Source organism: Colossoma macropomum, unplaced genomic scaffold (genome assembly GCF_904425465.1).
Source record: "Colossoma macropomum unplaced genomic scaffold, Colossoma_macropomum, whole genome shotgun sequence".
NCBI classification, from domain to species: Eukaryota; Metazoa; Chordata; class Actinopteri; order Characiformes; family Serrasalmidae; genus Colossoma; species Colossoma macropomum.
Window position 1 is genome coordinate 1,332,501 of NW_023495965.1, and position 14,001 is coordinate 1,346,501.

At 42.4% G+C, this 14,001-nt stretch overlaps 1 protein-coding gene across 1 annotated transcript in view; it reads left to right on the forward strand.

Annotated features, from left to right (window-relative positions):
* The window catches only part of LOC118803809 (syntaxin-10-like), a 9,717-nt gene extending 7,100 nt beyond the window's left edge, over positions 1 to 2,617 (forward strand). Inside the window, exons 7-8 of the mRNA XM_036564313.1 lie at positions 830 to 924; positions 2,493 to 2,617. Of these exons, the coding sequence (XP_036420206.1) occupies positions 830 to 924; positions 2,493 to 2,569 (172 nt within the window). The 3' untranslated portion in view covers positions 2,570 to 2,617. The remainder of the gene's footprint in view (positions 1 to 829; positions 925 to 2,492) is intronic.
* The last annotated feature ends 11,384 nt before the right edge of the window (positions 2,618 to 14,001 follow it).

A 14,001-nucleotide genomic window follows, 5' to 3' on the forward strand; every position in this document is an offset into this window, starting at 1 on the left:
CCATGTATGGAATGTTGATGATGGAAAATAGTGGAAAATCTGAAATAATCAGTTTTCTTTGGGGACTATTTTGCCTCACAGCGCCCTGCATGTATCCCTCCACCATGAATGGAGTTTAAGTTCTCTAAACTATCATAAAACAGTGTCTCAGTCATCAGGCAGTGAATTCATAACCATTTACTGTAGTAACTTTCTGTGAGGGAGCTTTTAGAGGTGGACGTCTGGTTCCTATCACCACCACTGTGAACAGTTCTGACTCAGTAAGTTTATCTAGAACAGAGCGTTTCACACCAAACCACTCTGAACCACTCAGAATGGCTCTGTTTACATCTTAACCATCTAATTATGCGAAGAATTTCAAAAGTTTGTGAATTCTCATGTAATCCTGTGCTCTGATTGGCCGTCAGTCTGTGCTCCTGCTGATGCTGCAGGCAAACAACAAACACCCACCTCCGACTGAGTTCTCCACAGAGCGCTTTAGAACTTTACACGACGAGTGCAGAACTGAACTAAAACGACAGTGTAGACTGAAATATCATGAACTATAATCACTCCAATAGGGGTAGTAACTTTATTATATTTAGTCATTTTTATCCTGGAGGTTCCTGCAGCTTTCTCAGTCACTCTAGAATCTTCTACGGTTCTGATCATCATTCTTAACTTATTTTACACTTCTTTGTTTTTATTTACAGCTTCATACTGATCTGGTCTGTGAACTGTCGTTGTAGAGTTCCAGCATCAGATCACTGTCATATTTATCTGTATATGTAACTGAACTGGTTCTGTGTTACTGGTGATGGTGACTGAGGGCCGTGGTGGTGTTTTTCAGGATGCTGGGGGAGTTCAGTGAGGAGATGGAGCAGACGAGCTCCAGAATGGACTCGGTGCTGAAGAAACTGGAGAAAGTCTCACACATGACCAGCAGTGAGTACAGATCAGCCCCGATCACCCAGGACTCGTTTACTCCGTTCTAAACACAGACTGAAGTGCGTCAGCTAAAAATAGTAGCCGACTTCCTGAAGGCTAACTTTAGTCTGTACGTCGTGTTTCTAGATGACAGAGTGTCACACAGTGTCAGAGCCACCTAATCAGCTCTGCAGCACAAAGCAGAACACAAAGCAAACAGCTTTATATTAACCGGCTTCTGTTTCAGACGTTCTGTCGCATTTTAAATAGAGCTTCTTCAGCTGGAGCAGCAATAATCGCTTAAAGCCAAACAGCAGAGCTTCTTATTCTGATTATCCTGTTCCACCTTAAATGGTGCAGCAGTTACAGCAGCCACCTTGGACACCATAGCAATGGCTGAGCAACACCTTAGCAACCACCTGAGATACAAAAGCAACAGCCTAGCAACACCTTAGCGACCACCTGAGATACAAAAGCAATTGCTTAGCAATACCTTAGCATCCACCTGAGATACAATAGTGATTGCTTAGCAATACCTTAGCGACCACCTGAGATACAATAGTGATTGCTTAGCAGCACCTTAGCAACCACCTGAAATACCATAGCAACAGCTTATCACCGCCTTAGCAACCACCTGAGATACAGTAGCAACAGCTTAGCAATACCTTAGCAACCACCTGGAATATCAATGCAACAGCCTAGCAATACCTTAGCAACCATCTGAGATACAATAACGATTTCTCAGCAACATCTTAGCAACCACCTGAAATACCGTAGCAGTGGCCTAGCCGCACATTGGCAACCACCTCAAATACAATAGCAACTGCCTAGCGACACCTTAGCAACTCCTGGGATATAATAGCAACAGCCTAGCATCACCTTAGCAACCATCCATAATATTATAGCAACAGCTCAGCAGCACCTTAGCAACCACCGGAGATACAGTAGCGATTGCTTAGCAACACCTAAGCAATCACCTGAAATACCATAGCAGCAGCTTTGTCAAGCCAACCTGAAGTTCAGTGATGCTCCTTCCTCTCTGAGTCAAACAGGTGTTTCCTGTAGTCGTTGCCTTTTAATGCTGGAGCTCTAACGCAGCGCATGATGATGACACAGCTTTACATCTGGACTCTGACCCGCCAGAACCCTCAGTAAACACGGTTCTGCTTTGAGCTTGGCCCGTTGTTTTTGCCCAGCAGTGTAGATACATTTACATCCACTGCAAAAGTGCATCATAAAGAACGTGGAGAATGAGATGTGGCTGATTTCCTTGAGAGGCCTTTGAGTTTAATTAGCTGTTTTGTGTATCATGTTGTTTATGAGGTAGTTTATGTTGTTTATGAGGTAGTTTATGTTGTATGTATCGTATTTTAGTCTGTTGAGTCTGTGAGGCTGCCTCGTTGACCTGGTCTGGCTTATAAAAGAGATTCTTTGATCTTAATAGGACGTCCTGGTAAGATAAAGGAAGTGAAATGAAACCCTCCACAGCTCAGAGAGGAGCTCTGTGTGGAGGGACTCTGTAATGCAGCGGTGGGTTTGAGGAACAGGCTGTGAGAGTGACGGGTTGTTGTTACACTGTGTTGCAGGTAGGAGGCAGTGGTGCGCCATCGGCGCCCTCGTCATCATCCTGATCGTCGTCCTCATTCTGTTCTTCGCGCTCTGAGCGCCACCTGCTGGATCTGCCTGGCCTTTACACGTTCTGCCTATAACAACCGCCTCACACTGGGGGGGCTTTCAGAGAACAGAGGAAAACTATAACCCCCTATAACCCCCCCACCTCTTTACCTCTTTACCTGTCTGTACTCCAAACTCTCTCTCTCTCTCTCTCTCTCTCTCTCTCTCTCTCTCTCTCTCTCTCTCTCTCTCTCTCTGGGATGGGGTTTCTGTGTATGGTACTGACTGGACTCCTTCATCGTGAGGCTGATGGAGGGATCAGTTGGCGGTTATTTTATTTTTCTTTGAGTACGATTTCTTTATTTTACTATGGGACAGATTTTATGGTGGGGGTTGGGGGGGTCAGTGCTGCCTTATTATATTTTTATACACTGATGGTTCACAGTGCAGTACGGTAGTTATGTAAAATTTGACCGCAGACGTTAACTGTAGTAGATTACAAAGTGTTTTATTTTGTAAAGTTTTGCTTATTTGTTTTAAACCCATAAGCTGACGATCTTAAAAACCAAACAGAAGCACAACTGACCGTCCTCCAGAGGTACTGGGGCTGCACGATACCGGCGGAGTATCAGTATTGTGATAGTTATTGATTATATTGTGATTTAAAACTCATCAGCGAATCGATAATGTTGGGGGATTAAAGACTGTCCTGCTTTACTGTAAAGCGATTTCACAAACAGTCAGAGAATCATGGTTAGAGGGTTCATTTGCATACATGTAAATGTATGAGTTGTCACCCCCTGCTGGACACTCCATGCCTTGCCCATTAAAGGAAAACTCCAGTGTTCTTTAATCTGTCACATCTAAACTATACGGTCAGTTACAGCAGACAGCACACATTAAAAACTGCATTTTGATTGGTTAGAGGCTCATTTGCATATTGCCTTCTGAGATTTAAGGCCATAATCACTGTATTGATTAAGGAAGGACGCTGCGCGGCTTAGACTGAACTGCTTTTGCTTCTGTTGTGTAATTAATGCACTGTTAATGCGACGGAGTGTGTAGATACTGTAAATTCAGGAGGAATTTAGAAATTCTGGATTGTCTGTTTTAGTAAGGCGGGTGAACTAGAGGTCGTTTGGACTCGTCGTGGCCCTCTGCTGGACGGTCCATGCCTTATCCAGTGTTTCCAGCAGTCAGGCTTTACTTCACTGTAAACCTGATTTGTGCATTAAAGGAAAACTCCAAAACTTCAGCCTGGTCTCTGTCTGCTGTGTCTGCAGTGTTCAGCCAATTAAAACACAGGGATTAATTAAAGTGAATAAAGTATGTTGAAAGCTGTGGAAGCACGTTCTCACCAGCTAGAGGAGATAAAATCTTGTGGTTTTCCGCTCCTCTGTTTCTGCCAGCAGACTGTACAGATACTGACTGATCTCAAAATAGTGATACACTATGTCAACTTCACAATTTTGACTTGGTATCTTGAAATAATGACTTTCATATTTAAAAAAAAAGACTTAATATCCCAAAATAATGACTGATTATCCTGAAAATTTGAACAGTTATTTGTGCAAAATGTGTCATTGTTGAGAAAGTCATTATTTTGATATGTTGGCCCAAATTAAAAAAAGTCTTTTTTTTTAAGATTCAAAATTGAATGTTAAACGTTCTATGTTGAAATATCAACTATCCTGAAATAATGAAATTTTCTCAGAATTTTCATGCAGTACCTTGAGATAATGACCTGCTATGCCACAGAACTCATTATTTCAAGATAAGTCATTTCAACATAGTTTTGACATAATAAGTTATTATTTTGAGACACTACATCGATATTTGGGCTGCTGCCGGAAAGAGAAGCGGATTTTTCTCCTCTGGGTGGCGAGAATGAGCTTCCAGTCTTATAACAGAAGCCAGCAGGCCGATATGGGCAGACAGAGGTCAGGTGACACAGGCTGGAGTGTCCTGTTAACTGTACGACTCACTGATTGGTCAGATTGTGAGTCTGTGTGAAGCGCAGTGCTTTGTATGTATATAGAACTTAGTAAGTCAGCCTTCCGTTCATGTAAGGAAATGTGATTTATATCAGACTTACGGAGCGAGTCGTCTCCGTTCTTCACGGCGGGACGAACAAAAACAAACCCTATTCGTAACGTCAGCATCAGTGCTGGTCCTGGATCAGTTTGAGGGACTAAACACAGTGTAAATATTAGAGAAACCTGATCCCGGATCAGCACTGATGGGTTAAAGGGCCGAAATCTCGATAAACACATTGTTAGTTTCAAAGTGTGCCTGTTTTTGTGATGTCACATTTGCATATATCTGCCTACAGCAGTTTAGCCCCGCCCTTTCACACTGATTGATTGGAGTGACTGAACAGAACCACTGAAGAGGAATGAGGCAGGGTCGGTCATGGCGCCCCCTGCCTGCTTGTGTACAGAACTGCAGCGTTTAATACTGTCAGTGTCTGAATGTGGACGTGTACGGTTATAAGTGTGAGTCTGGACTGTAAACTAGACTGAAAATATTCATACAAGAACTGTTGTATTAAAAACACAGCTTCGGAAAAAAGTCTGTCTGTGTCTGTTACCCAGAATGCACTCATCAGAATGGTACAGCTGCTCTTTGGTACGATGTCAGTGGTATCTTAAACTAAGATGTTTTATTTAATTAGGCAGAAATGTAACCTCACGATTCTTACAGATATTCTCACGTTTCACAATATGCATCACCATATTTCATTTTTCTGATGTTTGATACACTTTAACACACAAGAAAGACAAAAAAAGGACCAGTGGTGCAATATTTAACAAAACTATCAATAATGATGAATTAGTACTGGACGGTATCGGCAAAAAATTGTTACAGTATAATTAAGGTTACTGACTGTTTCAGTATATATTACTGTATAGTGTATTTATGCACATCTTTCAAATAAACCCATTTTGGATGCTGAAGTAAAACTGTTTTGTGGATTATCTTTGGCGTATTATTCTGGACGTCCTTTCATTTTTAATAAGAACCATATTTAACAACTGAAGTGAATCTAAAATATTTTTATTGGGTGAGAGAGTAAAAACAACTGATCAATAACGGTCAGATGTCAGTATTGTTTTCTAACCCTGTCGAGATGAAGGTGAGTGTAAAGCCCACAGCAGCTTCTCTAAACGCTGCTGAATGTAGTTTATCGTCCAAAAGTTATTTGTCTCGTGTTTTTAGTTCAGTGCAGACTCAATGTTGTTACCTCCCTGATAAGCTGATTGAGGCTCTCAAAATGTCGTAATTATTCTTCTAATTCTTTGAACATTTTCTGATCCGAACATTCGCCAGCTGCTTATTCGAATTTTCCCGTTCCACCTTAAACGGTGCAGCAGGTACATTCTGGTGCCTGAGGCATTATAACTAAAAACTGCTTAATTTAAGGTGGAACGGAAAATTTGAAAAAAAGCTGACTTCAGCTTCGTAGTTTTAATGCTGGTAGTATTTTTTGATAGGACTATTTAGGCTGTCAGAATGTCATACCGAGAGGTTTCATGTGTGGAACTGCTTGTAAATATGCATTATGAGAGGACATTTCAACAAGGTAGAACAATTCTTTGGAACACCGACTAGTCTCCATGCTAGGATAATGGCTAACAGCTAACCCCAAGAGACTGGCTTTTCCTTCGGCTCTCTTTTCCCCTCAGCCTGCAGCTCATTACACAAGAGGTGAGGGACTCGCTGTGTCCTCACCTGTTCGTATGTTGCGTTATCTGCATTTATTTGCATACCAGTATAACAGTAATGACTAAACTAATACCTTTAAAAAGAATTCCCACCAGTATACCAGATAAACCGCTAACTAGCCCATTACTACTATGAATACAATGATTTTTATTAACATTTTACATTTTGTGCTGCACTGAACCTAATTGAACAGCACTAACGCTACTCAGTTTTTTGTAAACATGCGGTTGTTCAGTATTTTTAGGTACTGATGATCTCACTATGCATATTATGACACAGTGTGATGTGATTTATGTGATGTACTTTAGCCAGAATGCATGTTCTGTGGAAAGCAGATCTGTTAGCATGCTAGCTAAGCTCTCTCCTAGTTAGTAGCACTGTTTAACATTTAGCAGTTGTTAGATGGATGGTTTGAAAACTGTGCACCTGTTTGCACCAATTAACACGTAGGGCTATTGTTTATTACTCTGTAGACGTTAACTGATGTTGTTGTACTCTGATAGCTGTGAAGGAATTCTTCCACAAAGACTTTATACCCTGTATTTGTTTGTACACCCACATTTGTGTGTTTAGTGTTCATGAATTCTGGACAAATCCTAGGATTTCAATCTTGGCAACTGTAACAATGAAGTGACTTACCTTTCCAAGCTGAGCTGAAAAGATATAAATGCCAGTATTGCCGAGGTTATTAAACATCCATAAGGCAATAGTTTAATTGGTTTTACTTTGCACTTCTGTTTCTTGTGAATGGGGCCTATAATGTTATGTTACCACGACAGGCTAGCTCTCACACATGCTGGGATCGGTATGCCAGTGATCGATACTTTGGACCCCTTCCACACCCAAAAACAGCTTTCACACTTGGCCAAATGTACCAAGTTCTCAGGGCAAACAGTCCTGGGTCCAGAAAAAACTCTAGTGTTAAAACACCCTTGTAAACAAGCAGACTAGGAGTGGGCCTAGAACTGAACCCTGGGGAACTCCAGTAGTGCGGGGCTAAAGAAAATCCATTCTTGGCTTCCTTAATGGGATCAGATGTACGTGGACAGAGAGTATTACATACCATATAACCTGTTTTCCCGTCGCAGAACTACGCAAGACTTAAAAATACACCAGTATATATTATCAGTAAATGTCACCAGGAAAAACACACAGTCCAAAACCTTTTGTTACAAACCTTTTTTATTAAGATTTATTCAGATTTCCATATTTATTACAGTAGTTAATGTGCAATTATCTTTTGTATTGGGTCACAGTAAAGGAGTTCACAAAGGTATTGGCACTTAGAAACACAGAGAAACACTGGCATGAACTCAGGTCGTGGGGGGGGGGTCACAGAGGGGGGTTGGACATCAGTCAACATTACTGCATCAGATTTCAAAAAGCGATTTCTGAGGGGAGTTTATACCTCATGCTGTGAATGCACAACTAACAATCAATCCGTAGTGTTATGTATAATGTACAGTATAATATATTTAAACATTATATATATATATATTGATATTTATAGAGGAGAAATAAAAAAGAAACCTGCAAGAATCCCGGGACCACACCAGAGACGCTCTCTCCATCGCCACGGTGATAAAACCCCCCCCCAGCCCTGTTTTGAGGTAATAATCTACCACGTTCTCGATCTTAAACCCGTCTAGTTTACAGAACATCCACATCGTCTCTTGAGGAGTTTCCATCTGCAGAGACGGAGAACCAACAGCGGTTTCAGAGCATGATGAGGGTTTAGACTGGATCTGTTACGTTTGTGTGATCAACATCTATTTAGTTTGACTCATCCAAATCATGCTAGCTTCGTTTCAGGATCTGTTACGTTCAATTTAAGGGCAATATTTGTTGGTACTGACTTACAGATCAGGTTAACAATAGTTAATAATTCAGATTTGGTTTGGATGGTTTGGCTACGCTTCCCTGAACTTAGTATGTAACACTGACTGGCTGCAGACGGTAAAAACGTCACAGTGGGACAGGGTTTTGATTTACGATAACTTTAGGCACTACTAGTTATCCACCATAAGAATAGCTTTAAGTGGTGAAACTTCCATGCAACTTTAGTTGCATGAAACCTACATTAAACTAAATTGCACTTGAGTTGCATAATGTACAGCATCCTGCAACTCCCTTGAAACTCAGTCGCAACAACTGCAACACAAATTTTCAGGAACCAATTAAAACGCTGGTGATGTATAACGGATCAAACGCTGCAGTTTCAAAATATTGATTTCACCAGATCAATGGACAAGAACAGAAAACAGAACATGGTTTATTGGGTGGTTGAAAGGAGATTTTCTTAGCAACAAACAAGAGTTTCTCAAAGTTAACATTTCTCTCATCAGCTGGTTTAACTAGCCAGCTAATGCTAACAAGCGACTGCTTTGTACATATGTGACTTACATCTCACAAAGAACTTTACAGTGAGAACAATATGATGTATCAAAAACACTGCTAATGTGGCTGATTAGTGACAATGTGTTGCGTGTTTTTGAATAGTTTCATGTTTCTGTCAAGTTGCAGAGAAGTTATGCTGCAGGCAACTCACAACATGCAACTAATTGTATGGAAGCTTCTCCATGTAAGCGCTTGTGGTGCAACCGAAGTTCTGTATGTCATCAAATGGTTTACAACAGACTTTAAACTCAGACCTATGGTTACGTCTGGCTGTTGAAACTGGCTGCAGGTTATTTGAAGAAGGTGCCAGAATGTATCGGCTGCACCTTTTAAAGTGGCAGTAAGTAGCTGGGGTCGTATTACAGAACCATCTTAGCTATTACAGAATAACCGTTCCTAACTCTGATCACCTTCGTGTGTTAATGTTGATGATGAAATATTACAGTGATGGTGGTGAATAATGAGGAGACGGAGCTGAACGTGTGTCTGTTTATTAGGAGGAGTAACGTTAGCGCGCTCGGCTAAAGCGTTTGGGAAATGGAGACTGAAACTGGGGAGCGGTATATGGTCGGTTGCTAGGCATTGATTGAGTAGCTTAAGCTTTCCTAACTGGAGATTAGATGCAATTCCTAAATTAAGAATAAGAAGCTAATTTCAACCTGATGTTATCAGTTTTGCTGCGGTGTAAATGCAGCGTAAGCCTAATCGAGCCACTAGGGGGCGCTATCAAACCAAATCACGCTCTAAAAACTGTTCTGCTCTGCAGATGGATTGCCTTTTTCGAAACAGAACACTGTCCTGAGACCAATTCTAGGCTGTGGGGCCGGGTGGGGGTGGCTGAGGCCTAGGTTGGGAGGTAGATACATGGGTGTGTCTCTGGTGGTCCGGGGCACTGATAGAGCTGAGTGTAGAGTAGGTTTATAGAGCTGAGAGTAGAGCGGTAGAGTTTTGACCCCTGAGGAGCCTAGAGGTCGCTATTGAGCACAGAAATGCAGACATTAGGAGAAAAGGGAGATAATAAACACTGCAGCAGGGAAATCCCCCCAAATATATACTTATAAAAACATTATTCTCCAAACCCACTTTCTTCTCTCTCCCCTCTCATCGATTAGAGAGACGTAAAGCGTCTCTTAGCCCCTCCCACTCTCCGCCTTGGGCGGGGGGAGTAGCATCAACACTGCTAAAAAAGAAGGGTGCATATAAAAACAAAGTATAACAAAAATAATACATTAAAATGACAGTTAAGCAATCAAATTCCCTCAAATGTGGACGATCAGCCAGGACGTGTTTGGTGTCTGAGGTTTTAGCACTGGAGCTACGAGGCTAACATAGCTAGCGAGTAATGGAAGCTCATACCCCACCAATTAGCATTGTGCTAACTGCACTGCACGTGTAAATCATCGCACACTTGCCTCCAATGCGTTAGTGAAGGTGGCTTCCTGTTCACCAGCTTCCTACTTAAATCACCCGTTCCACCTTAAACAGTGGAGCAGCTACTTTCTGGCGTTTCAGATGCATCAGCAACCACCTGGGATACTACAGAAATGGCCAAGCCACACCTTAGCAACCACCTGGGATACTACAGAAATGGCCAAGCCACACCTTAGCAGCCCCCTGGGATACTACAGTAATTGCCTGGCAACACCTTAGCAAACACCTGGGATACTATAGTAATGGCCAACAACACTTTAGCAACCACCTTAGCAACCACCTGAAATACTGTAGTAATGGCCAACAACACTTCCGCAACCATCTGGGATAACATAGCAACAGCCTGGGAACACGTTAGCAACCCTCTGGGATAATATAGCAACAGCCAAGCAAACACCTTAGCGACCACCTGGAATACTATAGCGGTGGCCAAACAACACCTTTGCAAGCACCTGGATTACTCAGGCAAACACCTTAGTAGTCACCTGGGACACCACAGCAACCACCTGGGATACTATAGCAACAGCCTAGCAACACCTTAGCAACCACCTGGACACCATAGCAACAGCCTAGCAATCCCTTAGCAACCATCTAAGATAACATGCTGCCACACCTTTTAAGGTGGAACGGAAAATCTGAATAAGAATCTCTCAGTGAGCTTCTATTACGGGTTAGCTCCTTTAGCCGTGTAGCTCCGTTAGCTCTGTTAGCTCCTTTAGCCGCGTAGCTCTGTTAGCTCTGTTAGCTCCTTTAGCCGTGTAGCTCCGTTAGCTCTTTAGTTCTGTTAGCTCCTTTAGCCCCTTTAGCCGTGTAGCTCCGTTAGCTCCTTTAGCTCTGTTAGCTCCTTTAGTTCTGTTAGCTCCTTTAGCCCCTTTAGCCGTGTAGCTCCTTTAGCTCTGTTAGCTCCTTTAGTTCTGTTAGCTCTGTTAGCCCCTTTAGCCATGTAGCTGCATTAGCTCCTTTAGCCATGTAGCTCCTTTAGCTCCGTTAGCTCCTTTAGCCCCTTTAGCCGTGTAGCTTCTTTAGCTCTGTTAGCTCTTTTAGTTCTGTTAGCTCCGTTAGCTCCTTTAGCCATGTAGCTCCATTAGCCCCTTTAGCCGTGTAGCTCCATTAGCTCCTTAGCTCCGTTAGCTCCTTTAGCCATGTAGCTCCATTAGCTCCTTTAGCTCCGTTAGCTCCGTTAGCCCCTTTAGCCGTGTAGCTCCTTTAGTTCTGTTAGCTCCGTTAGCTCCTTTAGCCATGTAGCTCCAGAGCTAAAACTGAATGCGCACCATTTAATGTGGAACAGAGGATTTAAATAAGCAGCTGCTGACCAGAAACTTGTGTCCACTGTGTCTCGGACCGTTAGGAGTCGTTAAGTGATCTGGCCGTTTCTGACCCTGTATTACGGTTAAAGCATGTCACGCCGCGCATGCTAACAAGCTAACTGGTGGGGTTGTAGCTTCCATTACATTGTAGCTGCATTAGCCTCGTAGCTCCAGTGCTAAAACTAAAGACACCAAACACGTCGTGGCTGATTGGCTACATTTACGTTTAGGTGGGAATCCGATTTTTCACCAACTATCGCTTTAAAGCGTAACCAATCAGATCCCACCGTGTCTTCAGTCGCCTCACAGAGTGAGAGGGAGCTAAATTCGGCTCACAGAGCCAAAAACCACCAAACGAGCTTTCTGCTTCAGCACCACCTCCACAGTAAACAGTCCAGCACCAGGTCCCCCTTTAAAGTGTCAGATTCAGAGAGATTCTCTCCACATTAAGGCCAGAATCAGCGATTTCAGTGTTTAACACATTAATTTAGCTACAGGTGCACTTCAGTATTGCTTTGGGTCACGTTTGATTTGAGTTATACTGACACACATCAGTGCAAACGCAGACTGGCGTCTAAAAAAGTACAATAATAAACTCCTAAACACTGCATTACTAAGAAACCTCAAAGTCGTGACTATTCGGCAGCTTGTCCACGACTCAGATCACCTCTCAGGAGGAGTTCAGCTCCTTTCGGTCAGGCAGAGTCGCTTCTGTCAGCGTGGAAATGAAATAAATCTAATATTTTCTGGGAATCAGGCTGTGGTTGTTTTTCTGTCGCTGTGCTGCCCCCGTGTGGCTGTAAATGAAACTGTCTGTCATTCTTTGTCACCTGTGTGGGTGTAGCGGTGATGAAGCTCATATGAGGGGGGGGGGCATGGGGTCTGACTCTCATCTCCACTCAGACAGCATCATCACTGTTACCCATGGCAACACACAGAGTCAGCATCAGGACCGACTCCAGCAAAGAGAATACAAATACATTCTTTAACTACTGAGTCTGCAGTGCATTTAACACTCATCCATCATCCGTTTATTCATCCATCCTTCCCTCCTTTACTTTCTCCATGTGTCCCTCTCTCCATCCAGCTATCCCTCCATCCTTCCCTCCGTAGTTAATGTTGTGTTATTAGTGTCTATCTTATCTAATCCTGCCTAAAACTAATGTAAAAAGATAAAAAATCAGTAAAAGCAGGAAAAGTAAATATAAGCCATTAAAGTCTGAGATACAGAGAGATTTATTTATTTGTTTGTTTGTTTGTTTAGGGATGAAAACTTGAGCTTCTTTTATCTGAGCGTTTGAAGAGCAGCTTTGATTTCAGACATCTTTGTTCTTTTATTTGTTTATATAAATGTTCTGTTGGTTCTGCAGCAGCACGTTTATAAACAGCCTGCAGAACCACAGACAGTCTCATCAGCACAAACATTAAAGAGGGAATATTACAGTACAGTCCCTGCAGTCAAACAGCCTCTCTCTCTCCCTCTCTTTCTTTCCTCTCTCACTCTCTCTTTCCTCTCTCTCACTCTCTCCCTCTCTTACTCTGTATCTCTCTTTCTCTGTCTCTCTATCTCTCTATTTCTCTCTCTCCTCTCTCTGTCTGTCTCTCTCATTCTCTTTGCCGTCTTCTCCTCTCTCTCCTCTCCTCTTTCTTCTTTGTTTCCTTTTTTCTTCTCCTTTTATTCTCTATTGCTCTTTCCCTTTTCTCTCTCTCTCCTTTCTTCTACTTGTACTCTATCTTTTTTTCCTTTCATTGTCTCTCTTGCTCTCTCTCCATCTCCTTCTCCTTTCTCTCAGTCTCTCGCTTTCTCCTTCATTTTTCTCCATTTCTTTTACTCTTTTTCCCTTTTCTCTATCCTCATTTTTTCTTTCTCTCTGTTGTTTTTAACCTGCTTGTTCTGAACACTCCTTCTTCTCAAGTGTTCTTTCCCATCCACCCATCCGTCCATCTGTCTGTCCATCCATTCCTTCCACCCATTCACTGCTCCATCTATCCACCCATACATCCCTGTCGGAGTGACTCTGTGAGTGATGTGAGGAACTGGACAGAAAAAGATTCCGTGAGTTTCCTTCAGAGATGTTCCGGAGGATGTAATCCAGGATGAGCCTGACTGATCTGTACAGTGAGACTGCAGAACCTTCACTGTGACTCTGATCCAGAACACACAGCAGCTCCAACAGCACCGGAACTACCGGCTGTGGTGTTTCTGCTCTTTACAGCAGTAACACACACACCAACACACACTAACACACACTAACACACACTAACACACACTAACACACTACAAAACAAAGGAAGAAAAGTTTTAAAAAACAAAACAAAGTAAATAGTCACACATTAAAGGGGAACTCCACCGATCTTTTAAAATTTCTGCATAATTCAGTGGTGAAGATGTAAACGGATTATGAAATGGTTATGAATTCACTGCCTGATGACTGAGACACTGTTTTATGATAGTTTTGAGAACTTAAACTCCATTCATGGTGGAGGGATACATGCAGGGCGCTGTGAGGCAAAATAGTCCCCAAAGAAAACTGATTATTTCAGATTTTCCACTATTTTCCATCATCAACATTCCATATAGACTCAGAAGACTCGTGTAGGTTCACTGGTGGTTCTGGAT